At 42.9% G+C, this 27,279-nt stretch overlaps 1 protein-coding gene and 1 non-coding gene across 4 annotated transcripts in view; one reads left to right on the top strand and one right to left on the bottom strand.

Moving 5' to 3' along the window:
* Positions 1-853: 853 nt before the first annotated feature.
* prkcdb (protein kinase C, delta b) overlaps positions 854-27,279 on the bottom strand; it is a 34,081-nt gene continuing 7,655 nt past the window's right edge. For all 3 annotated transcript variants that reach the window (XM_070549912.1, XM_070549911.1, XM_070549910.1), the window contains exons 2-17: positions 10,958-11,088; positions 10,479-10,763; positions 6,242-6,401; positions 5,693-5,724; positions 5,503-5,588; positions 4,619-4,748; positions 4,396-4,496; positions 4,229-4,307; positions 3,958-4,061; positions 3,628-3,801; positions 2,234-2,325; positions 2,089-2,151; positions 1,866-2,004; positions 1,511-1,699; positions 1,292-1,420; positions 854-1,216 (exon numbers count right to left, since the gene is read on the bottom strand). In XM_070549912.1, the coding sequence (XP_070406013.1) occupies positions 1,058-1,216; positions 1,292-1,420; positions 1,511-1,699; positions 1,866-2,004; positions 2,089-2,151; positions 2,234-2,325; positions 3,628-3,801; positions 3,958-4,061; positions 4,229-4,307; positions 4,396-4,496; positions 4,619-4,748; positions 5,503-5,588; positions 5,693-5,724; positions 6,242-6,401; positions 10,479-10,763; positions 10,958-11,066 (2,031 nt within the window). In that variant the 5' untranslated portion in view covers positions 11,067-11,088 and the 3' untranslated portion in view covers positions 854-1,057. The remainder of the gene's footprint in view (positions 1,217-1,291; positions 1,421-1,510; positions 1,700-1,865; positions 2,005-2,088; positions 2,152-2,233; positions 2,326-3,627; positions 3,802-3,957; positions 4,062-4,228; positions 4,308-4,395; positions 4,497-4,618; positions 4,749-5,502; positions 5,589-5,692; positions 5,725-6,241; positions 6,402-10,478; positions 10,764-10,957; positions 11,089-27,279) is intronic.
* Positions 10,191-10,262, top strand: trnae-cuc (transfer RNA glutamic acid (anticodon CUC)). Its single transcript has one exon. It is a non-coding gene; the product is annotated as a tRNA-Glu (tRNA).

Raw genomic sequence — 27,279 nt, 5'->3', positions numbered from 1 at the left:
ATGCACAATTCCACATCTGGTGGCTGATTTCTCTTACTTTTACACCACCAAGGCCCCAGATTCAACAGATTCAGATTTCTCTTAAAACATCTTGATATTCTAATAAACTTTAAGTTCATGATTCTTGAAAATAAAAATGCAGATAGATTTGTTATTGATAGCATGGATTAGTACTTGGCAATAACGAGTTCACAGACTGACAAACTATTGGATTTTATATTACTGCTCATGATGCATTTGCAAGCCAAAAGAAAACGAGAATAAGACTTTATTTCCAACAGCAGATTTTTGGTGCATTTCTAACTTAGCAATTAAAATATTACATGAACACATTTCTAAAACTCTACACAGAGGAATGCACTTTTCAGTAAAAGTACCACAATTTAAATACTTTCACTCAAAGTGGATTTAAAATTCACCTTTATGTTATTCTACAATGGCTGGACCATTCTTCAACTGACTACGTTACTGGCTACAAGAGAATAATTTGCATCTAAAAAGTATCCATACACACACACCCCTATGCTTTGTAAAAGCAAGTGGCACCACACTGTGCACAAAGGCACACACTAGAGAGAGGACAGAGTCAGAGTGTACCATTTGTGCCTTAGCTTACATGTGTGATGCTTGGTTTTTACAGCAGTATCGTCTGACAAATAAAAAGGTTTCACACTTGTGCCGGTGTATTAAAATCTTATGATACAGTTAACTGAATGATTCATACAGAGCCAAAAGAGTGCTCATACGGGGAAAAATGATGAAAAGTATCCAAAAATAAGCTAAATACATTGTTTATTGTCCTCCCTGCAGCATTAATAGATTCTCTTACCTCTCAGAAGCTTTATTCCGCTTCACCTGTTTGGTCTGGTCGCTGAGACAAGACCATCTCTTGAATTTTCAGCAAACTTCTTGGCATAATTTTATCGTCTTCTAACCCAGAAAGTGTGCTAAAGTCAGGCTCAAAGCCAGTCGACCCTTCACCAAATAAAAATGAAAACAGAATAAAATAAGAGTCTATTTAAATGTGCCGAGTGAAAACTGTGTTTCAGCTTTTTTTTCAATTGCTGATCATGTTTTCCAGTTTGGGGTTGATGAAGGAAAAGCCTTTGAATGCATTCTGGTCCATAGTGTCAATGAGCTTTTTGTCTCCGAAGGAGAGGCGAGGCTTCTCATTGAGGAACTCGCGGTCAAAATTGCTGCAGTCCCCTGGGGATTTCTGTAAGCAGTTGAGGGAATTCAGTTAGTTGAATGTTTCTCACTAAAGTTGTGATGCAGTCAGATAAAAACATACCACTTTGGGCTTGAAAGGAGGATTCACTTGTCTCTTCTCCAGCAATGTCCAGTTGATGACTTTGAAGAAGGGATGCTCGCGGATGTTACCCACTACACCCAGCCTTTTGCTGGGCTCTCGTATAAACAACTGACAAGACGACAGAAGAAAACAGAATTATTTACAAGAACAGTTCAAAGTCTCTAATGCTTGAAATATGACTACAACTCGAAATTTCACCTGTTCAAGCAGGTTTTTGGACTCCTTGTTGAGCCACCGAGGGTAATCTGGGTTGTCTGTCCTGATGGCTTCGAACAGCTCATCCTCATCATCACCTTGAAATGGTGACTGACCAACCAGCATCTCAAAAACTAGCACACCGAATGACCACCAGTCCACTGAGAACGAGTACTTCTGTCCAAGCAAGATCTGAGAAAACAGTTCCTAAAAGTCAGAGGTGTGTAAAACAGAAAAACAAGAAACCCAGAGGAACCCTTTGTTCTGAATTAGCGATGCACATGCATGTAGGAATACTGGCAAAGGCTCCAAATACAGCAAGAATCAAAGACGACAATAACCAGACTGTCAGACGTACCTCTGGGGCAATGTAGTCTGGTGTCCCACAAAATGTACTGGCTTTTTCTGTTGCAGTGATCTTCTCTTTGCACATGCCAAAATCAGCTATTTTAATGTGTCCATCTTTGTCCAGCATTATGTTGTCCAGCTTCAAATCTCTGAAAAGACAAAGAAAACTCATTTAAAAGATTAAAATAAAATGAAGTTGCAGCCTATTGCACTAGTTGAGCACTGCCTATTACCTGTAGATGACTCCCTTGGAGTGGAGGAACTGTAAACCCACGATTATCTCAGCAGCGTAGAAGCTAAAGGTAGAATGAAAACAGATAAAACAGATTTACTCAACACAACTCATTTGTGGAAAAGAACTGCTCCCTGTGTACTCACGTAGCTCTGGCCACTTCGAAGCGGCCTTTCTCTTGAATGTGAAACATCAAGTCGCCTCCATTTAAGTACTCCATTACAAAGAAGAGGTGCTCCTGTGGAAACAAGATACGACTGTCAAGACACAAACCAGACATGAATGCATTCACATCCAGTGGGAAGGTAAGGGTCTGACTATTTATCAAACAGAAGGGAAATTTCTTCCTCCCTGCTGATAGTTTATTCCCCGTTAGAGAAAATCAAGAGAAATAGAAACAGTGATGTGTTTTATCAGCAGACAGTTTAGTGCAGACATTCTAACTTAATTCATTAGTTTATTTAACAGCCTCAAAATGTACAGGTTACCAAACATCCAGCAATCTTAATACAAGTAATTAAATTCTGGCAGATGACTATAATTAGTTTATAATTGGTAATAATTTGCAGTCAGAACTTAAAGTAGCATCTGAATCTTTGCTTCTACTAATTAATTTACACCAATTAATCTAATCAATAATGATGATAACAATAACAACACATTTGCTCTCTCTTAATCCAAGGATGCTTAAGCATTGCTATGAAAAAAGAAAGTTCAGGAATTCTAATTTAAATGAATTGCAGAGACTTTTAAAGAACATGGGTTCCATTTTTAATAAAATTTAATTTACTGTACATCATTTACAGACTAAAGTCTCATTGGTAAATGGCCTGTTACCTTCTAGGATTCTACAACCCCCCAAGGCACATAACACAATTAGTCATTCATCCACGCGCACACATTCATGCACTGGTGGCATTGAACTAACGTAGCTACAGCTACCTTGGGGCACACTGACAGAAGCGAGGTTGCCAAACACAGGCGTCACCGGTCCCTCCGACCACCACCAGCAGGCAAGGTGAGTTAAGCGTCCTGCCCAAGTGTACAATGACAGTGACGGACCAAGCGGGGCTCAAGCCTGCAAACCCTCTGATTACACTTAACTGTTTTGGTACCGTTGCCCCATTCATATATAACGAAGATGATGTTTGTGCAGTTTGGCTACACGTCCATGCCTGATAATAAGGGAGAAACATTATGTCCCTATGCTGCAAACACAGGTCCCCCACAAACTTAGGAGTGGTCAGGCATGTAAATACCAAACAGCATTCAGCGGGCTAATGGCAGACAACAATCTGCCCTTGTGAATTTTATTTGTATAAGAAGCAACAGAATTGTTATAAAAGTCAGTCTAAGGCAGTCATTAGATCCAAGGTAACGGTATTTGTTGGTTTCCATTTTAAGCTACACTCATGTCAAGTTAATCAAACACAAAACAGCCTTGATTTGTTCAAAGTTAATCGAAATGATTAATCCTGCTCAGTTTAATACAGTTGTGCACAGCACTGTTACCAGAAGCGTATTTTCTGTGTCCGCTTACTTTAGACTGGAATGTGGAGTAAAGGTGGGTGAGGAAAGGGTTCTCCCAAGCCAGAGACAGGACTCTCTTCTCCACCAAAGTGCACTCAACATCATCATCCATAAGAACCACATCCTTCTTCAGAACCTTCACAGCAAAGAACTGTCCCTTCCCCTTCAGCTCTGCCAGCATTACCTGGGGATGTCAGATGCAATATTGTGAGGAACACAAGAGAGCATATCAGCAGGACCACCTGACAATGATGATGAAAAGGATCAGAATTAGAGTTCTCTACTAAACAAAAAGAACGAGGGCTCATTACAGTGACTTTATGTTAAAGATGGGGTGTACCTTCCCAAAGCTGCCCTTTCCCAACACCTTGAGCAACTGCAAGTGGTCAAGGGTGAGGTGAAGATGACGAGTTGGAACAGGGGTGGGGCTCACTTCATTGCCCTCTGTTAATATATGTTTGCAATTGAGTAAATTAATATGCAAAGATGGAAATATTCATGCAAATTTAACAATTCTAGATGATGAAACTAAACACCACCGTGAGTGTGGAACTTAATAACTGACTGAAACTTTTACAAGCACAGCCGATGCTATTCTCTAGACGTCTTACCACTTGGTTTTGTAATGTCTTCTCTGTCTTGGTAGATCCCAACATCGGGTCCACTGGGTTCATCAGGTTTCTTAGCTTTCTAGGGTGGAAAAATAAACATTTGAATTTAATAGGCTAAATATTCATAAAAAAATTTTAAAACGCTCAAAGAATGCTGCTCCACTAACCATGGAGATCTGAGACAGAGCTTCAGCCATGAGTTTCTGGTTGATTCCACACAGATTGGCCACTTTTGATTGACACTGGCTATGAACGTTCATGCTGCACGCTAGTCAGCAGCATAAAGAATGCCCAGACACACAGAACATATAAAAAAACAATTTTGTTAGAAACAGCAGAAAGTAAATGAACATCAGAAACTCCACATGATAAAGAGCTGTGCGGGCTCACCATCACATTTAAGGCCTTGCCTGTAGAGACCCCAAAGCAGACTGCCACAGTGGTCACAGAACGTGGGGCTCTTGTAGTTGTAGTACTTGAAGCGATGTGGCACGTCGAGCTTGAAACGCTCCTTTTGGAACTGCATGCACATAGAGGCAATTAAACCCACTGAAACATTTCATTTGTGTGTGCATAATCAATTTCCCTCTGGGATTAATAAAGTATTTTTGAATTGAATTGAATTTGCTTTAGAGTGAAGAGAATTTTTAGCAAGCTACACTTAAATTATTTTTGAAATAATGGAAAACCTCATTTTATCAGTTAAATAACTTTATGACTTTATGGGGTGGGGCACATGATGGTATTAGACCATGAACAATCTGAACATGCTGAAAATCCGCCAATTCAGACTGATCCTACTTATCTATACGCTACTCATTCTTTCAAAAAGGCCAAGAATGATGCATGTTTAGGAAATGTTTCTGCACGGACTGTTTTAGGTGTGACACACTCAGCCTGATCACTTTACTCTAGATTAAAAACAGTTTGTTTTTCCTACTAAATGTGCCATTTTATCTTTCTGTGGGGGTGATTTTAAAGGCAAATATGGTTTGGATTAATTGTTCAGTGACTTGATAACTAGGAAAATAATAAAATGGTAAAGGGCTTGTATTTGCATTTGGTATAATAAAACTTTGATTTATTTAAATCATCTTCTTGAAGGATCTGATAGAGTCAGCCATATCACACACCTCTTTAACAGCCATTGTTCAAGCCACAGATGGAAAAATAAATGATCAGATCTTGCATTTGTAACACCAAACAGACTTCAGTGTCAGATCTGTGGCTGACATTTTGCATGAGTGTTGTAGAACATTACATTTGCAGCTCACCATAGTTTCACGACTGTTGGTTGCTGTTCCAGTGCACCTGGCAATAACCATTTCCAGACATCTTTTGTGGATTGCAGCATTGCATTCTGGGCAAAGCAAAAAGTGAGATTGGGTGTTAAAAAGTTCTAAGCAACAGAACGTGAAAAATTATGTTTAATAAATTTAAGACGCCAACTAAAGAACCACTTACGCTTGCATTTGTAACCTTGCTTGTTGAGTCCCCTACATGAAACGAATAAAAATGTAAGATATCAAGGAAATAGGAATTTAGACACTCTCCACGTAAAACTGTCAACCATGTGTAGTGGACTCCATGTATTAGTAGTTTGCTAAAATCACATTCAAGTACTTCAAGCACTTTGTGGACTTTTCCAGCATTATACATGGGAGATCATTTATGCAATGCAATTCGAATGTTGCAGTTTAGGTAAATACGCAAAGAGCATTTCCCAGATTAGCACTGCTGCCATAGTTGGAAGATGGTGCGATTGCCTTGAGGATTTTCCTAGACAGTGACTCATTCTCACTATGGCACCCTTTCAACTATCACAATAAACAAAGCAGCACTGCTTAGAAATCTGCAGATCAACTATGTCTCAAGTCAGATTAGATTTTAAAAGATGTCCTTATTCTAAAGTCAAGTCATAAGTTCAAGTATGTGATTTGCTAATTTACAAAAATACAGCAGGGTTGTTTTGACAGTTGGCAGGTAACAAAGAATAAGACTTTTTCATCTCACCAAACAAACTCTCTGCAGACTGAACAGAAGGTGGGCGTGCCAAAGAAGGTGGCGATGTACTGGTGGCCTTTCATGTCGTGAATCTTTGGCTGCTTGATGGCTCCTCTCCTCCTGTTGAGGGTCACCATTCCATTTTCAGGAATAGACTTAACCGAAGTTGCTGAAGGAAGAAATCAATTCCTACATCAGATCCTACATCCTACATCTATAATAATAATAATACATTTATTTGTAAGCGCCTTTCAAGACTCAAGGTCACTAATGTTCTATAGACCAGAACATGCTGGAGTGATCAAAATTAAACTTGATGGAATTATCAGTAGAGTATTACGGGTTTTTAATACCATTTTAATGGAGATATCTTTTATTGGGGTTCAGTTCAGAAAACAAATCCCAATGTCAGACCAATGTAACCAGATCAAGTGTAAAATGTTTTAAATAATGATTTGAGGTATTAAGAGAAAATAGCCATTCAAGCCAACCTGGCCTTATGCAACGTACATCATTTAACCATAAAGCTAATCTGTAGTTGTAACACATTTGGTATTAACAGCTCTAAGCAACTGTTTGTGATGACTGGGGCCAGTCTCTCATGTCTCAGTGCAGAATGGATTAGCCTTTATAAATCCCACAGTGGGGAAATTAGTTTGTTAAGGCAGCACATACATTTAGAGAATAGGAAAAAATAACTGGTAAATATGCAACGGCATTGGGCTATTACTGTAACCTTCAGCAATTAAAAAATAAAATTAAATCTACAAAACCAGAATAAAAATAGAACAGAATTGTTTCCAAGGAGAAACAGCATAAAGGACACAGACATGCTAATGTTCAGTGGTGTGAAAAACTATTTGCCCCCTTCCTGATTTCTTATTCCTTTGCATGTGTCACACAAAATGTTTCTGATCATCAAACACATTTAACCATTAGTCAAAGATAACACAAGTAAACACAAAATGCAGTTTTGAAATGATGGTTTTTATTATTTAGGGAGAGAACAAAATCCAAACCTACATTGCCCTGTGTGAAAAAGTAATTGCCCCCTGAACCTAATAACTGGTTGGGCCTGCCTTAGCAGCAATAACTGCAATCAAGCGTTTGCGATAACTTGCTACGAGTCTTTTACAGCGCTCTGGGGGAATTTTGGCCCCCTCATCTTTGCAGAATTGTTGTAATTCAGCTTTATTTGCGGGTTTTCTAGCATGAACTGCCTTTTTAAGGTCATGCCATAGCATCTCAAGAGGATTCAGGTCAGGACTTTGACTAGGCCACTCCAAAGTCTTCATTTTGTTGTTCTTCAGCCATTCCGAGGTGGATTTGCTGGTGTGTTTTGGGTCATTGTCCTGCTGCAGCACCCAAGATCGCTTCAGCTTTAGTTGACGAACAGATGGCCGGACATTCTCCTTCAGGATGTTTTGGTAGACAGTAGAATTCATGGTTCCATTTATCACAGCAAGCCTTCCAGTTCCTGAAGCAGCAAAACAACCCCAGACCATCACACTACCACCACCATATTTTACTGTTGGTATGATGTTCTTTGTCTGAAATGCTGAGTTACTTCTACGCCAGATGTAACGGGACATTTGCCTTCCAAAAAGTTCAACTTTTGTCTCATCAGTCCACAAGGTATTTTCCCAAAAGTCTTGGCAATCATTGAGATGTTTCTTAGCAAAACTGAGACGAGCCCTAATGTTCTTTTTGCTTAACAGTGGTTTGTGTCTTGGAATTCTGCCATGCAGGCCATTTTTGCCCAGTCTCTTTCTGATGGTGGAGTTGTGAACACTGACCTTAATTGAGGCAAGTGAGACCTGCAGTTCTTTAGAAGTTGTCCTGGGGTCTTTTGTGACCTCTCGGATGAGTTGACTCTGCGCTCTTGGGGTAATTTTGGTCGGCCGCCCACTCCTGGGAAGGTTCACCACTGTTCCATGTTGTTGCCATTTGTGGATAATGGCTCTCACTGGGGTTCGCTGGAGTCTCTTTAGAAATGGCTTTATAACCTTTACCAGACTGATAGATCTCAGTTACTTTTGTTCTAATTTGTTCTTGAATTTCTTTGGATCTTGGCATGATGTCTAGCTTTTGAGGTGCCTTTGGTCTACTTCTCTGTGTCAGGCAGCTCATATTTAAGTGATTTCTTGATTGAAACAGGTGTGGCAGTAATCAGGCTTGGGGGTGGCTACAGAAATTGAACTCAGGTGTGAAACACCACAGTTGGGTTATTTTTTAACAAGGGGGGCAATTACTTTTTCACACAAGGCAATGTAAGTTTGGATTTTGTTCTCTCCCTAAATAATAAAAACCATCATTTCAAAACTGCATTTTGTGTTTACTTGTGTTATCTTTGACTAATGGTTAAATGTGTTTGATGATCAGAAACATTGTGTGACAAACATGCAAAAGAATAAGAAATCAGGAAGGGGGCAAAAAGTTTTTCACACCACTGTACATCTGGGTTATGCACAGGTATTGAATTTAACACTGATGTTAGCGTGAAAATGGATTAGCCAGTAATAATTAAACAGTGGAGCTAAACATTCTTACTGAGGTGTTAATGAATGACCTACGGTGGCACTCTGTTTAGCATCTAAGAGTTTCATTCCACTATTTTTGAACAATGAAGATTTTAGCCTTAAAACTCTCCCCTTCTTTCTTACTGTTGCATCAAGAACTCTAACCTTATGTGGGACCTGCAGATCTTTAGATGTGCTGGGGTCTTTCCTTCTTGATTTTCTTTAGAACAGGTTAAGTGTTACTTTTTGTGACCTTTTAGCCTACTTCATGCGGTCAGACGGGTTCTACTGAAGCGTTTTCTCATTTCTACTGCTCTGGCAGTAATCAGGCCTGGGTGTGGCTGGTGAGGTTTCATAGGCCTTGTTGTTTTGGGATTATTTATTTTAATGAAGGAGTCTGAGATATGAAAACAGTATTTTGTTTTAACTCAGTAAAACTGAAGAATGAGTACCAACAGAAATGCTACTCATTTTACTACTGTAACCACTGCAAGTCAGTCCAGCAGGATTTACAGGATGGATTTAAACTGGGACAATAAAAAAAAGTCTGTAGCCTTTAAACACCTAAAATATGAACATCCATATTACGAGTGACGCTGACAGAGATAAACTAAATTCACAAAGCTGATGTTGGTACTGGGACAGCTACTCCGTAAGGCAAGCTAATGAAGTGGGAGGGAGAGTCAAAGTATGAACAGGGAGAGACTGTGCTGATGGCTGTTCACACATGCCTAAAAATACCCCGGGCTGCTTTTCAGGAAACCTGTGGAGTGTGTAGGAGGAAGCTGACAGAGTTCTATTATAATAGTGGCTTTCACCAACCAGTGATACCCAACTGTGCTCCTCCCACACAGAGACTACTGTTAAACAAAGCCAGTCTGGAGATTTCCCTGGTTTTTGTTATGGGCTGGCTTCCCTGCCTGGGTGACAAAGATGGCACCTGATAATACTGCTGCTTTTTTGCATTTTTAAAAACACATGAAACTCCATTTACAGGTACATTTCTGAAAGCTGTATTGACAGACTTTAAATAGTGATCATTTAGGATGAAAACAAAAACTATTCCAGTTTTTTAGTCAAGGCTTCAGGGATTCAAAACATAAAAATCTAAATTTATCAAAATTCACAAATGTCTCAAACATTTACTGACACAGACACACTGTTACAGCTCTGGGGTGGATTCACCACACCTCACATCAGCTGATAAGTGCCATGTGAAATATAAAACCAGCATGCAGGCATTTAACAAGTCAGCTTCACACTGCATCCAGACTTGCAAACATGCTAAACTGTGGTTGAGAGCTGCAAAACTAGAGAAATGAGACGCTCTACAGGCCAATAGGCCAGCAGAGGGGAATATACTGTGATGACCCCATGTAAGATTGACAGGGACAAAGGATTCCTGACCAGACTCTCCTATTTCACAAATGCTGCACAACTCCCTGGTGGTCTAGTGGTTAGGATTTGGCGCTCTCACCGCCACGGCCCGGGTTCGATTCCCGGTCAGGGAACATAAACATTTTTTGACCAGTTAGGGTTTCACTGAAACCTGATTTTCTTTACCCCCAAAATGACATAACAGTGAAATTATTAAAATAGGTTTACCTTTTGCTAACAGCTGTTCTCGTTAAGTAGAAATTGGATGTGCACAACTAATTAAGTCGCAACAAATCAGTCTTCTTTTATTTTTCCTAGACAGACAAATAGAATACGAAGAATAACATTACCTTTATTTTCTAATTGATCACCGTCCTCCACAAAATACTGCACAGCCACCTGAACTTTTCCTGTTGGGAGAAGGTCTATCCAGAACTGTGCATTACTCCCGCTCCTAGACTTCCTACAGCGGTCTGTGAGTGCAGAGATGCCCAGAGTGGCTTTGGCCAGCGGCTCCTCTGTGCTTTGTAACAAGACCATTTCTATCACACGTCCCTCGGTGATGTGAGTATCAAACGAAGACTTCCAAGCTGGATAAATGGTGGGCTTCTTCTGAATCAAGGTTTTTCCTCGCTCTGTGGAGAAAAAAAAAAAACCCTGAAATATTAGGGGTAAAAAAAATGTGCCTTGTAGTTTGTCTGAGTTATAAGAAGATTTGGACTTGGTGGATAAAAATAACTGAAAAGTACTGAAATCCAAAGTCTGTAGGTGTTAAATCTGGCTTTTTAAAACACTTCAGCTGATGTTGTGTATAGACATTTGTACGTACCTGTGCTGACGGACTCCTTCACCTTGATGGCACACTTGGGAGTTTCGCTCGGCACGGACAGGCAACCCAGTACATAATCTTTTAGGGTGATGCGCAGAAAAGGTGCCATGGTGACCTCTCACCTGGGCTTCCTGGAAAGAAACAATGCAGACTGACATTTAGAACACATCTCTCACTCGTGCACTGTGTTTCACATAATTCTTGCATTTAAGTTGGTCAAGTTCTGCTCTTCACACAAAGGGGAAGAGCATCAGATGGTTCTCTCAGAGGAAGTACAGGTTTCCGATCGAGCACAGTAGTTTGAAAACTACTTGCCACTGTGAGGGAAGGAGAGCGTGCACACACTAGCAGGATGAGTAAATTATGCACTCAGATTCAAAGAAGAGGAAGATGAACTTGACAATAATGGCACTTAGTAAAAAAATAAGCTATTTTAACATTTATTTGTGCAAAAATCCATAATTTTTTTATTTCTATAAAATAACTGGATACATTTAGTTTAAGATAAGAAACACATGAATGTTAACATTTTATTGGGCCTCTGGATTATGAAAAAAAGCATAATCATTAGTTAATGTGTGTGATGAGTTAGGAAACAGTTAATTTATTTCTCCTCTTCAGTCAAAAACACACAAGCAACAATACAAATTATAGTAAAAATCAAAACAAATAGGTAGTATCACATGACACTCCACACACACAGGAAGTGTCACTCTGCTAAAGGTTTCTAACACTCAGGCACTTTTATACTTTAACACAAATACATCCCAATTTTATGTAAGCACATACATTTTCATTAAATACGTTCTTTTTACAACTTGTGTATTCATGTTGGTTTTGGGGTTAGTTTTAACGCGTGTGTGTCTGACAATACCATGCATCTTATTTTATTTTATTATTGTTATTGTTTTTGAATGCTTTGTAATTCCGACCAGACACGGAGACAGAGGTGAAAGAGAAAGGAAAAGACAAATGGCGGGAGGAGAGAGAGAGAGAGGGGGGGGGGGGGGGTCCACAAAAATAAACAATAATGGACAAGAGTCTGCTTCTAGACCTGCAGAAAGAGAAGAGCAGAAAAAAATGGGACACACAACAATACATCAGGAGCAAGCTATCACTGCGTCAACCTGATGATGAAATATAAAATCAACATTGTTTAACTGAACAATCACACGATAATAAATCATAGTGCATTTAGTGGCAACGACAGCCTTGAGACAAGTGTTGAACGTGCCCAAGCCCATACTTTTGAGAGCACCATGTGAGCACCTGTGTGTGTACACGCGCTTGTTTATGTAAGGTTTCTCTATAGGAGCGTCCAATAGAGAGTGTGAGGGACCACTGATCTGCCCCCAAAGATGTGTAGGAGACAGGGGGAGCTCCAAGTCCCAGAGATCCAGGCGCTGCCCCAGAACACAGGAACCCCAAGGGGACTGCAACCAGAAAGGCCCCCCGCCCCCCTCGAGAGGCGCAGAGGATCGCCCCGGGGGGCCACAACCAGCAGCCGGCAGAGTCCCGGGAGATATCAGCGGCAAGCCCTCAGGCCCTCCCGCCGCCTCCCACCCCCTAGCCGGCCAAGCCCGGGACCCAGCGACCCGGGACGACCACCCCCGCCGGGGACCCAGCAGAGCCCTTGGACCCAGACTCCACCAGGCAGCCACCGGGATTGTTCAAGCAGACGCCAAATCTTAAACCCCCTGACCCGGGAGCCACGAACACTCAGGCAGACCAAGGCACCACACCCCACACCAGGTGTGGCAGGGGGAGGGGAGACGAAGATCTATATCATCAAAGGAGGTCCCAGGAGAGGGGAGGAGTCAAAGGCCCCACCTGACATATACAGTCATACACAAACACAGTCACACACTCCCTCCCTAATGCTCACACATGCACATACAACCAAAGACTTACAAAAATGCCCGCCGGACACCCACTCATGCTCCCCATACACACCCCATTAACTCTGGTCCCGGTACTGCTGCACACTGGGTACAACCATCACCGAATACCAGAGTTCAGTAGCGGTTTTAGGCACGGGCAGACAGGGCAGTTGCCCGGGGCGGCATTTTTTCATGACACAAAAGGGGCGCACAAGCGCTGAGTAAAAAAAAAAAAAAAGGAAATCTGCGCCGCACCGAGGTTTTCTATTATCTGACAGTGTCTGGATTGGAAACAGCAAGTTGGCGCCCCCTGCAGCTGCAGGCGCTCATGCTGACTGAGAACGTTCACGTGCACCGTGTGTCTATGAAGAACAGGAAGGGGAGGGGTGCGGCGGGGGAATTCACCTCTGCGTCTTTCCCAAATGAAATGAGCGTGCAGGGGCTGAATCAACTGTATTAACATGGCTAAAGTTAATCACATCTTAACGTTCTTCCATATTTCATTCATAATATCATAAACACAGGCCTATCATTCTTTCAGGTTACTCTGAATTGTGTGAAATGGCCGAATAAAAAAAGGAAAAACAAAACGATTTTGTGGTCACACCCCCATCAAGGTCAAATAGTTTAGTCCTGACTAAAGGAAACTTACTGAGTCAGGAGCCAAACAGAAGAGATGAACATAAAAAGGCTAAAACCACCAGGTGCCCCATTCAGGGGAAAAAAAAAGAAAAAAGAGGAGAAAGATAAAGGTATGTAGCTCTCATGATGCATGTTTTCAATTTTTTGAACCAGTTAACTGGGATTTTAACGGTTAAATGCGGTCAACTAATTGCTAACAGAGCTAATAGGGCTGAAATATTGAAACAAATATTCAAATGGTTCGAAAAAAGTCCTTGAATCGTTTTTTACTGATTCAAACTAGGATTTGTTAAATGCTCACTGCAGCCTGTGGCCTGCCTGAACAACAACAAACACATGTTGATCATGTTCACATAATAATAAATAAAACAACTCTACAAGCAGAAGAAAACACCCCAGTCACCACTAACTATCCTGTTTATTTATTGCAGATGGTTGCACTGATTATTTTACATGATTTGTTCTGTAAAAGTTGGCATTTTTGGTAGTCTACAGTTATTTTTATGACAGTTTAAATTACAATTTCAGAGGCAATTCTAAAATATTATGGATCATGAGATCTATTGGAGATCTACCCCAACTTTTGGACTGCTCTGCCAGTCACTGTGGCTCAAGGTGAGAGGAGCTTTTCAAAACTTGATCAAGTCATACCTGAGGTCAGCTATGTTTCAGGGGCGGCTCACTAACCTGGCTCTGATTAGTATCAATCACTCAGTAGGGGAGCAGATTTCATGTGATGACATTATTGATGACGTTGCATCAAGGTTAGGTTTTAATTTTAGTTTGTGTTTTCTGTTCTAAGTGCAATGCTGTAGTGATTATCTTTAGTTTGTTATGTGTGAAATATTTTTGCTATTTAGAATATTTATTATCTATTATGTTCATATATTCTTAATATTTAGTTATTGTTTGTTTTTGTATATTTGATTCTATATATTTTGATACAGTATATAATGTATAGTGCTTTACATTCTGACAACTTCATAGTAATTAATGTAAATATGTGCAACTTAGAAAAATGAATGTTCAATAGTCGTTCTAATAAACATGCCTGTTTGTAGAAAACATGCGTGTGTTCGTGCAGGTGGGGTGGTGGTGGTGGGGCGGTTGGGGGGGGGGGGGGGGGGGCTCAAAGGGGGCCTCGCCCGGGGAGTAATTCGATGTAGAACCGCCACTGCCAGAGTTTGACCCTTTCTGCTGGGGTGCTGATGAGCAGGCTACCCGGCCAACGCTGAGCACTAGGGTTGTCACGATACTAAAATTTCAAACTCGATTCAATACTTGAAAAAACTCAATACTCGATACTCGATTTCGATACTATTTAAAAACACCCATTTATCGAACAAGTTTATTCAAAAAATAACATTCCTCAATTTATATTGCAAAAATTAAATGTTAAGAATTAAGTGTATTAAGGGCTTAAACCTTTCAAGTATCAGCATTTTTTTAAAACGAGCATACAAAAACTGGTGAAAGTTAACACTTTAAATCATGAATTGTCTCACTATATATACACTATTTGCAGAGTGATGTTTTGCTGCTTAAACTCTGTTTAAGGTGCATTTTTGTCATAAGATGTAATGCCATATGTTTTGTTCTGTACTTTTGAACAACTCTGTTGGTCAATAAAGGGAGAAAACGAATTTCTCCACAGTAGGACAAAGGTACATCTACCGGTAATCTTAATAAAAACAGACTGGCGCACGGCAGTGACGTCATTAAAAGCGCCGGTTAGATTAGCCGCAGCTAGTCTGTTTACGCCTAGAAATCCCAGACCCGCTCCAAACGAACAAGGGAATCACGTTAATGATTCCTAACAAAACCTTTCGACATGAAGATGTTTTGGTGCAGATAATGTCTTACTTCGAGGCTGCACCATGGGTGCCCGTCCGCACCAGTTATATGGATATACACTGACGGCGATTCACCGATGGATCTAAATACCCCGGGGAATCCAAGTAGCACCAAAGTTGCGTGAATAAACAAACGTACTGCATGCTAGAAATTAAGTCCGGGTTGCAATAAACAGGAGTTTCCTTTAAGCACATAAGCGTGAATATACAACTACGTGTCGGACTTGGTATGCTAATTAAGTTGGGCTGTGAAGCGCCTCCCAAATTCGCTGTTTATGTTTTTGTTTATTTATTTGGCAGACAAAACTTGGATTGGAGACAACTCGCGTGGGAAATTGCAATGTAGCCATGCGGCGTCTTCTTCTGTTTGTCTGGGAGGCGGAGGCTGCTTTACGGCATCTGGCTGTCGTACGTGTCGGTGTACTTGAAGAAGGCTGTGTATAATAGTCCATAATATCGATACCACAGGGATGGAATATCTAATTTAGATACCACTTTTAGTATCGATTTATATCTGGGTATCGATTTTTTTGACAACACTACTGAGCACAGCAACCCCCCACCCCAGACCCCAATGAGACGGCCAGATCTCCCTCCTAGTCTCCAGCCCCAGGAAGCCAAGCAACAACAGAGGTGTGCTAAGACCCCTAGTCTCCCTCCGCCTGCTCCATTATAGTGTTGTGTGTTGATGAGGTGTATTCCATGGCTGTGGTGAGCGGGCAGTGCAGGCATTGTTTGGCCTATGCCTGCGGATGCCACCGCACCACCCCACTTGCACCCACAGCCCTCGGTGTCTAAGTGCAGATTAAAATTGGAAGTGGGCACCGGCACTCGGGAGGAGGCTGAGAAATCCCCCTGCCAAATGCCGTTGAATGTGCTCACTCCCAAGGCCCTTGAATGTGCTCACTCCCAAGGCCCTAAGTGTGTGTGTATCATGCATCTTTAGTATTTTTGTTATTGATCCAAACCGTAAACCTGCCAGGAACTACAGATTAAAATTAGCCTGCAGACTAATCCTCTACATGTTTGGGATTTACCCATGTCCATTCATTTGCACGTTAAGTTTGTTACTTTGTACATTTATTGTTTGGTTTGTGTGCACGATTCAACTGTAACCCTAAAGAGTACAGTTTGTTCACTTCATCTGCCAACCAAAACTATCAGGTTCTTTTAGGGATCTGAAAACTTTTATTACTACAGAGAAGTTCTAGGTGAGGGATCAGACAAAGAGCAGACCGAAAGCCTTCTTATGATGAATTATATAAATGGAAACCGTGTTCCCTTGCCCGGACATGGGTCACCGGGGCCCCCCTCTGGAGCCAGGCCTGGAGGTGGGGCACGTTGGCGAGCGCCTGGTGGCCAGGCTTTCACCCATAGAGCCCGGCCGGGCACAGCCCGAAGAGGAAACGTGGGTCCCCCTTCCCATGGGCTCACCAATCATGGGAGGGGCCAAAGGGGTCAGGTGCAGTGTGTGATGGTGGTAGTCGAGGGCGGGGACCTTGGCGGTCTGATCCTCGGCTACAGAAGCAGGCTCTTGGCACAAGGAATGTCACATCTCTGGTGGGGAAGGAGCCTGAGTTGGTGTGTGAGGTTGAGAGGTTCCGACTAGATAGTTGGACTCACCTCAAATGGTAAATGGCCTGTATTTGATATAGCGCCTTCTAGAGTCCTGAAACCCCCCAAGGAGCTTTACAACACAATCAGTCATTCACCCATTCACACACACACACATTCACACACTGGTGGGGATGAGCTACAATGTAGCCACAGCTGCCCTGGGGCGCACTGACAGAGGCGAGGCTGCCGAGCACTGGCGCCACCGGTCCCTCCGACCACCACCAGCAGGCAATGTGGGTTAAGTGTCTTGCCCAAGGACACAACGACAGCGACAGACTGAGCGGGGCTCGAACCTGCAACCTTCCGATTACGGGGCGAGCACTTAACTCCTGTGCCACCGTCACCCCAAGACATGGCTCTGGCTCTGGAACAAGTTTCCTTGAGAGGGGTTGGACTTTCTACCACTCTGGAGTTGCTCCCACTGAGAGGAGCCAAGCAGGGGTGGGCAAACTAGTTGCCTCCATCTTGGTGCCTGTACGTTGGGGTTTACCCCAGTGAATGAGAGGGTAGCCTCCCTCCGACTACGTGTGGGGGGATGGGTTCTGACTGTGGTCTGTGCTTATGCACCAAACTACAGTTCAGACTACCCACCCTTTTTGGAGACCTTGGAGAGGGTGCTGGAAAGCGCTCCTTCCGGTGACTCCCTTGTTCTGCTGGGGGACTTAAATGCTCACGTGGGCAACGACAGTGAGACCTGGAGAGGTGTGGTTGGGAGGAACGGCCCCCTGATCCGAATTTGAGTGGTGTTTTTGTTATTGGACTTCTGTGCCAGTCATGGATGGTCCATAATGAACACCATGTTCAGACATAAAGGTGTCCATATGTGCTGTTGGCACCAGGATACCTTACCCCAAAATTCCACTACCTCCGCTCCGCCCCCGCCTTCCGCAGCCGCTCGCTTCCGAACTCAATTTTTACTGGTACTCGCTCTACAACGGCTCCGCTCCGGTGCGGAAACCTGAGGTGCGCAAACAGGCATGTGCGGGATTTTCGAGATCTTGCGATATAGTCCGAGCAATAAACGCGGAAGTTAGATCCAAACACCCGTTGTGTGGGAGAAGATTCGAAATGAACTGTTTAATCTGCCTATCATTTGTGTTGAGAGATCAGCAGTGTTTGGATCAACAAAGTGTGACTACTTTGATTGTGGAAACTGTATTTAGGGCTTATTTTTGTGCATTTAAAGTTCAGCCGCCATTGATAGTTGTTAAACCTGTGCATATGAAACAAAAAATGCTTTTTGTTTATCGATTTATTGTGAAATAACGGAAGTTGTGCTTGCTCCTTTTCCTGTTGGGCGGTTGTGATTTCTGTCCATTGACTGCGGAGGTGCTCCGGCATCCGGCAAAAATAGAATCGATCCTATTTTTGCCGGATGGCGGAACGGCGGGCGGTGCACTGCGCTGCATGGCCGCAGTAGTGGAACAGCTCTGATTGACTACAACGGGACAGATTTTGCTGCAGAGTTCGTGCCGGAGCGGAGCGGAGGTAGTGGAATTTTGGGGTTAGGCCGCAGCTCGATAATCAACTTTGTTGTTGTTTCATCCAACCTGCGGCCGCATGTCTTGGACACTCGGGTGAAGAGAGGGGCGGAGCTGTCAACTGACCACTACCTGGTGGTGAGTTGGCTCGGATGGTGGAGGAGGATGCCGGTCAGACCAGGCAGGCCCAAACGAATTGCGAGGGTTTGCTGGGAACGTCTGGCAAAGTCTCCTGTCAGAAGGCACTTCAATTCTCACCTCCAACAGAACTTCCTAAATGTTCCGGGGGAGGCAGGGGACATTGAGTCTGAATAGACCCTGTTCCGTGCCTCCATTGTTGAGGCGGTCGACCGGAGCTGTGGTCGCAGGATCGTCGGTACCGGTCATGGTGGCAACCCCCGAATCCGCTGGTGGACACCGGCGGTTAGGGATGCTGTCAAGCTTAAGAAAGAGTCCTATCAGGTCTTTTTGGCCTGTGGGACTCCAGAGGCAGCTGACGAGTACCGGCAGTCCAAGCGGAACGCGGCTCGGATGGTCGCCAAGGCAAAAACCCGGGCATGGGAGGAGTTCTGTGAGACCATGGAGCAAGACTTCCGTATGGCTTCGAGGAGATTCTGGTCCACCATCCGGCGCCTCGGGGGGGTGGGGGGGGGGGATCAGTGCGTTACCAACACTATAGTGAGGACGGTGTGCTGCTGATCTCTACTCAGGACGTTTTGGATCTGTGGGCAGAATACTTTGAATACCTCCTCAATCCCACCGACACGTCTTCCAGTGAGGAGGCAGAGTCTGGGAACTTTGGGTTGGCCTCAAATCTCTGGTGCTGAGGTCACTGAGGTGGTTAAAAAGCTCCTCTGTGGCAAGGCTCCAGGGATGGATGAGATCAGCCCGGAGTTCCTTAAGGCTCTGGATGTTGTGAGGCTGTGTTGGCTGACACGGCTCTGCAATATTGCGTGGCAGTCCCACTGGACTGGCAGACCGGGGTGGTGGTCCCCTTATTTAAAAAGGGTGACCGCAGGGTGTGTTCCAACCACAGGGGGATCACACTCCTGAGCCTTCCTGGTAAGGTCTATTCAGGGGTTCTGGAGAGGAGGGTCTGTCGGATTGTTGAACCTCAGATTCAGGAGGAGCAATGTGGTTTTCATCCTGGCAGTGGAACACTAGACCAGCTTTATACCCTTAGGGGGATCCAGGAGGGCACGTGGGAATTTGCCCAACCAGTCTACATGTGTTTTGTGGATTTGGAGAAGGCGTTTGACCGCATCCCTTGGGGGGCCTTGTGTGTGTGTGTGTGTGTGGGTGTGTGTGTGTGTGTGGGGGGGGGGGGGGGGGGGTACTCCAGGAATATGGGGTACCAGAACCTCTGATACGGGCTGTTAGGTCCCTGTATGACCGGTGTCAGAGCTTGGTCCGCATTGCAGGCAGTAAGTCGGGCTTGTTTCCAGTGAAAGAAGTTGGACTCCGCCAAGGCTGCCCTTTGTCACCGATTCTGTTCATAACCTTTATGGACAGGATTTCTAGGCACAACCAAGGTGTGGAGGGCATCCATTTTGGCGGCCTGAGGATCAGGTCTCTGCTTTTTGCAGATGATGTGGTCCTGTTGGCTTCATCAGAACGTGATCTTCAGCTTTCGCTGGAGCGGTTCGCAGCCGAGTGTGAAGCAGCTGGGATGAGAATCAGCTCCTCTAAATCTGAGACCATGGTCTTGATTTGGAAAAGTGTAGAATGCCTTCTCCGGGTCAGGGATGAGGTCCTGCCCCAAGTGGAGGAGTTTAAGTATCTCTGGGTCTTGTTCACGAGTGAGGGAAAACTGGAGCGTGAGATCGACAGGCGGATTGGTGCTGCATCTGCAGTGATGCGGGCATTGTACTGGTCTGTTGTGGTAAAGAGAGAGCGGAGTCAGAAGGCGAAGCTCTCGTTTTACTGGTCAATCTACGTTCCTACCCTCACCTATGGTCATGAGCTTTGGGTAGTGACCGAAAGAACGAGATCGCAGATACAAGCGGCTGAAATGAGTTTTCTCCCAAGAGTTCCCAAGAGTGGCTGGGCTCTCCCTTAGAGATAGGGTGAGAAGCTTGGTCATTTGGGAGGGGCTCGGAGTAGATCCGCTGCTCCTCCACATCGAGAGGAGCCGGTTGAGGTGGCTCGGGCATCTGGTCAGGATGCCTCCTGGACGCCACCCTGGTGAGGTTTTCCGGGCAGGTCCAACCGGGAGGAGACCTAAAGGTAGAACCAGGACACGGTGGAGGGACTATGTCTCTCACTTGGCCAGGGAACGCCTTGAGATTCCCCCAGAGGAGCTGGCCCAAGTGGCTGGGGAGAGGGAAGTCTGGGCGTCTCGCCTTGGGTCAGGCTACTGCCCCCCGCGACCCAACTCCGGATAAGCGGATGAAAATGGATGGATGGAGTTTCTATTAAAAGCTCTGAATTACTGCAAGTTTTTTCTCTGGCAATTGCAGCTGCCCGTTTTATTGGTCTTGTTTATTGAGAGCACTGCCCAGAGGAAGACAACACAGATGCTTCCCAAACCATCTATTGTTCTCTAGCTGACAAAAAGCATTTTGCCTCAGAAACAAAATCAAAGATTGTTTTTCAGTTACTCTTAAGAACAGAAAGTGAAGTTCTGAAGATTTAGAGGGCAGTGAGTCAACAACTATGCATAATCCTCAAAGTACTTTTCCACCCAAAAATGTAATTTCTCTCGTCATTGTGTGTGCATGCATCTGTGTTTACAGAAGCAGGTGTCTTTGGGACTGCCTTGCACCTTTCAGTAGAGGTTGTGCTTTGTCAAAAAGTAGTCCCAAGTCTAGAATGGTGCCTATGCGTCATTTATGTTACTAATTATTTTTCACTTGCAGTCAGTATGTTTATTTAGGTCACCAAGCATAACTGGGATCACCACTGAGTGATTTTCAGGACCATTTTACTCACAGTGCTCATTGGGATTCATTCACTTATGCTATGCTAAAGCTAAAGGAGTACAGCTGCCAATAACAGCATTTATTTTTTAGATTGATGAATCTTGAAATAATGAAGCACAAAAGAGGTATCCAGTGTAAATCTTATCAGAGATGATTGACGCATATACTGATGATATTGACCTAAAGTAAACTTAGAGAAAGAGCCTGCCTGTAATTCAGCCATCTTGCTTCAAATAAAATAAATAAATAAAATAAAAAATTCTTGCTTCAAATCAAATGAACATTCAGTTTATTTATCTTGTCCTGATGGGATGTTTCAGTGTGAGCAGTGACACAGAGATGTGTCCACACTCTGTCCAGCAGACGAGCTCTTTAACTAGATCCTGTTTTAGTTTGCTCAAGTAAAGTCATAAGTTGAATATTCTATCACAGCATTTGAATACTTTTAGAAGGACAGAATTTACTTGTTAGCATGTTTTATTGATTGAAAGGATCAGAAAAGACAAAATTCACTAATGAAGGTATGTTGTGTTTAATAAAACAACTTTAGAGCTGCTTTATTAGCAGTACTCAACAGGAAAGTGATCCAACAGATTTTAAATGTTTAAAATTATATCCACCATATGCTACCATTCAGGAGACAGTGATCTAAACACCTAAACTAGTCATTTTATTTCTGACTGCTCCAAAACAAACATTTAAGTTCTAATCATATTTCCCACTTAAGCCCAAATATTCATCCTCATACCACCTATAAATATCAATGAAATATTTTAAAAATACCCATCAACATTGTTTTTGTCTCAGACATTTTATGCACATGCTCTCTGACAGATGAAGTTTAAGTAGAAAAAGAGTGTCTTGTTTGCCCAGAGGGCGTGGAAAAAACATGAGCAGATGTAATTAGGAAAGGGGTGGGTATAGGACAAAGGAAAATGAGAAGGTAGTAGGTACACAAACCACTACTGGACAGGCAGGAGGACATGAGGGTGGAAAGATTCATATTTACCTACAGGAATCCCAGACTGTTTATGTGTAAAAATACAGAAAATAACCATTTGGTGTCTGCTGTTGGTGTTAAAACAGAAAACTATACAGAATGCACTTTTAAAAGAGGTCAATGTATCTGAATAAAATGATAACATGTATATGGCTAGGATGAGTTGTAAATACAGCAGAAGCTGAGATAAAGGGAATCTTATCAGACATGTGAGCTATGAGGGAGATGAAGGAGTGCCCTTCGGATAGCAGTTCAATATGAGCGCAGTTTGATTAAACACTAAATACTAGTAAATGTAGTACTTTAACAAAGCTGTAGTGAAAACAAAGGCACAAAAAGAAAATTGCATAATCAGCAAATATCATTTCACAATTACATAACTTGTGTTAATTTGTTTGAAATTAGCTCCAATTTAAAGAAGCTTAACCTAAACTATATATTTCCCATTTTAATTTCCTTTTAACATAAATTACAAACATTCCAGAAAAGCCTCTGTACAGTGTAGACCAGGGATGAAATCAAGGGGTTTTCTGGGCATTTGTTTATTTAAAATGAGCAGAACGCTGTCAAATTGTAGGACATCACTTTGAAAATGCTTTGAAAATCCAACACAGATATTAAAACAAAGAGAAAAATTCCTATTTTAACATACAAAAGGTGTCCCACCTTTGAAAAATAATTTAAGAGCTTAAGTAGTTTAAATGAGAACTTACAGTGATGATTATTCAATTCAATTCAAATATACTTTATTAATCCCAGAGGGAAATTAGAGTTTCAGTACACACAATTCTAAGATCAGACATACATACAGTGGGGCAAAAAAGTAGTCAGCCACCGATTGTGCAAGTTCTCCCACTTAAAATGATGACAGAGGTCAGTAATTTTCATCATAGGTACACTTCAACTGTGAGAGACAGAATTTGAAAAAAAATCCATGAATTCACATGGCAGGATTTTTAAAGAATTTATCTGTAAATCAGGGTGGAAAATAAGTATTTGGTCAATAACAAAAATTCAACTCAATACTTTGTAACATAACCTTTGTTGCAATAACAGAGGTCAAACGATTACTATAGGTCTTTACCAGGTTTGCACACACAGTAGCTGGTATTTTGGCCCATTCCTCCATGCAGATCTTCTTGAGAGCAGTGATGTTTTGGGGCTGTCGCCGAGCAACACGGACTTTCAACTCCCTCCACAGATTTTCTATGGGGTTGAGGAATGGAGACCGGCTAGGCCACTCCAGGACTTTCAAATGCTTCTTACGGAGCCACTCCTTTGTTGCCCGGGCGGTGTGTTTGGGATCATTGTCGTGTTGGAAGACCCAGCCACGTTTCATCTTCAAAGCTCTCACTGATGGAAGGAGGTTTTGGCTCAGAATCTCACGATACATGGCCCCATTCATTCTGTCCTTAACACGGATCGGTCGTCCCGTCCCCTTAGCAGAAAAACAGCCCCAAAGCAAGATGTTCCCACCCCCATGCTTCACAGTAGGTATGGTGTTCTTGGGATGCAACTCAGTATTCTTTTTCCTCCAAACACAACGAGCTGAGTTTATACCAAAAAGTTCTACTTTGGTTTCATCTGACCACATGACATTCTCCCAATCCTCTGCTGTATCATCCATGTGCTCTCTGGCAAACTATAGTAATCGTTTGACCTCTGTTATTGCCAACAAAGGTTATGATACAAAGTATTGAGTTGAATTTTTGTTATTGACCAAATACTTATTTTCCACCCTGATTTACAAATAAATTCTTTAAAAATCCTGCTATGTGAATTCATGGATTTTTTTTCACATTCTGTCTCTCACTGTTGAAGAGTACCTATGATGAAAATTACTGACCTCTGTCATCATTTTAAGTGGGAGAACTTGCACAATCGGTGGCTGACTAAATACTTTTTTGCCCCACTGTACGTAGGCATAGACACATGGCAAGAATTGGTGACTGTGGTCATTCGCAACCCGAGTTGCGCTACCTTAATAGTAATCAGAGGGTTTATATAAGGATTGAGTCAGGTGGAGGAAAAAAAGGCACTTCAGAGTTACCCTCCACAGGGAGGGCAGCTTTGCTACGCAAAAAACACCTCAGACAGAAATGCAACAGCAGACATCACACAACATAAGTGTCCACTAGGTGGGGAGGTAGGGTTGGGGATTCTCCTCACATCAGTGCATGCAACCGCGATAAGCAGCGCTCTTCACCTCTGTTTGGACAGGGGAGGGAGCTAATTGGGTTAGAAAGCACAGTGACTCCTGGAAACGATTCTCTGACCTTCACCGGTCTCAGTCCCACCCAGTCTGGGATAGGGAGACAGAGATGCCATGGCGACGGCAGCATTCAACATTTCTTCTAAGGGGGAATACTTCAGCCTCACAGGTTCAAGAGCACCAGGTTCAGATAAGAAATTGTTTTGGGGCCAGACAGAGATAATTTCCTCTCTGTCTTAAAGTTCTGTTGATCTCCAACCCCTCTCGATCCAATAATGGCTTAAATTAATTTATTCCCAACCGTGCTTTCCCGTCAACTCTCTCTGATCAAATCCCCCTTCTGTGCCAGAGCCTGAATCTCAGCCAAAGTTCCAAGCTTACGACTCATCGACTATTATATGAGTTTGTGCGTTCACAGCGTGGTGTAATCCATCCCTGAGCTCTGGGATTGAGCCAATATTCCTCGAAAGCTCAGTAATTTTCCGGTAAGCCATGTAACCGCTCAGGCCAAACAGCACCAAACCTGACACCAACACCACGAATATCTGGACGTCTTCAGAATCCTCTACAGACAGTTGAGAGAGGCAGATCAGGTTCCACTGTTTCCAGGAGTCCATGATATGCCCAGCTGGCTCTGTCCCAGAGGGGCATCCGGGAGCCCCTTCTCCCATTCTCATCGTTGAAAAAATTTAGTCAATCACGTTGAGAGACCAACTGGCCAGGTCCATTTTTAATAATTTCCAGTTTCCAGGAAAATGCTGAAGCGCCGTACACCCAAACACAGGCAAAGAGCCTTGGGATAAGATAGGGAGGAGAGGAGGAAAAAGGCATCTGTACTCTCCAAGAGCCAGAAGAAGACATGAAGGCATTCACTCAATCTGGGTTTGCCCCGTCTAGCCCTGGTAGGTTAAATGTGTTCATATAACCTGTGCATTTTCCATGCTCAGCCTACCATTTTTTACCTGCTCTCCAGCAGTCAGGTTTGTGTGAATTTGACTCAAAACACCCACTACCGACTGATTGGCTGGCTGAAGTTCACATCTACCTATAAAGGGGAGCCTCTGATTGGTGGATAGAATCAGCCAGCAGTGGCTTCCTGCATGCGCAATTCATTAACCATCTGGATGCAGTGGAGTAAATCTCTTCTCTGACTGAAGCTCTGAACCGCCGCTCCAGCCACAGTGGAGCAAGGACAGCCTCAGTAAGAGAGTAGGAATCTGTGTGCTTCACATCACAGCCCCCAAAAGCAACATGGCTCACAGCCACCTTTGCTTAATAACTTAAGGAGAAACCAAAGACTCTTCCATGAGTCTTTTCCCCCACCCACATGCACAGAGACATCTATGTTCCTGGCTGTGTGGAAACTGGCCATGTAACACTACTATATTGGGCATCCAAAAGAATCTTGAAAACAAAAATCTGGTTTAAAATCTGTATTTTTCCAATCGATCAAAAATTTAGTTGTAAAAAAAAAAAAAAAAAATCAGTAAAAACAGCCGAAGTTGCACTAAGCGCTGGACCATAGTATAAAAATAAATAACTAAAAAATACCAACAAGAGCAAAAACAAGACCCAGAGTAAAAAACTAATTTGTACACTGATTGTTAATGTTTCATTTTTCCATCACAATACTATTATTGAAGACAATAAATATGCATGACTGTTTCCAAGAGACAATCAAGTCATTTTCACTCACGTGCCCAAACAAGTCACAACATGACAGAGCAGGTCTGGGAGGCGTCTGTGAGTCAGAGACTCGCCAGCAGGTCAAGAGACACGTCACCCCAGGGAGGAAAATACATCAGCCTGATTTTAACCAGGTTTCATAAACACAAACATTAAAACTATTAAAAGTTACCAGACTGGTTTGATGACACTTCACAGTGAATTCAGAGGTTTAACGATTCTATCACTCAAGCGGTTACATCGGAGAGGTTTGCACGAAAATGCTCGTCTGATCCGCCCCGTGCTCTCAGGAATCATACCATTGTACTTGTTTTACTGGAACGAAAATTCCAAAGAGTGACTGATGTCCTAAATATTTCGACCATGTGCAACCTCTCATGAGTCAGCATGAAGTAAAACCCCAAAACTATCAACGAGTCACTCAGTTCATTCTCACCATTTTCAAAGTTGCACGAGATAATCTGTTACATATGAAAACATAAGCAAACAAAAATGTCTGAGTTCATCTATAGATGTAGTTCATCTAGACTCAATTCAATCTGAATAAAACTGCATACCAATGCTTTTCTATTGGGGGTTTTACGCTATATAAAAACTAACCATTTACCATTTTACATCATGTAGGGTTCAAGAAACTTCAAAAAAATAAAGCAAAATTTAACAGCATTGCTAAGATCACATTTCCAAATGTAAACTAGCCAAATTATCTGTGGCATAAAACACACGTTCAGGACTGCTAAGTTTAGATTCCATTGAGAAGTCTAGTATGGCTTGTTACTGGCTGGTATTGAGCAGTATGAGGCAGAGGATTTTAGGAGAACAAGGCAGGCGGGGTTAACCGCAGACCATCCTATATGCAGCTGTCACCAGCGACAGTGAGGAATGTTTGTAATCCTGAAGCAAACTAAACTTCGCTACTATTTGCTGACATTCTCACATCTGTGTGTAAACAACAACACAGCACTTTTGCTTGTCGCCAGCAGTGATGTTTTTCTGTTCCCCAATCAACGGACTGTGTTGTACAACGCCG

Source organism: Nothobranchius furzeri, chromosome 3 (assembly GCF_043380555.1).
Source record: "Nothobranchius furzeri strain GRZ-AD chromosome 3, NfurGRZ-RIMD1, whole genome shotgun sequence".
Classification (NCBI taxonomy): Eukaryota; Metazoa; Chordata; class Actinopteri; order Cyprinodontiformes; family Nothobranchiidae; genus Nothobranchius; species Nothobranchius furzeri.
This window is presented reverse-complemented; position numbering and strand designations above follow the sequence as displayed.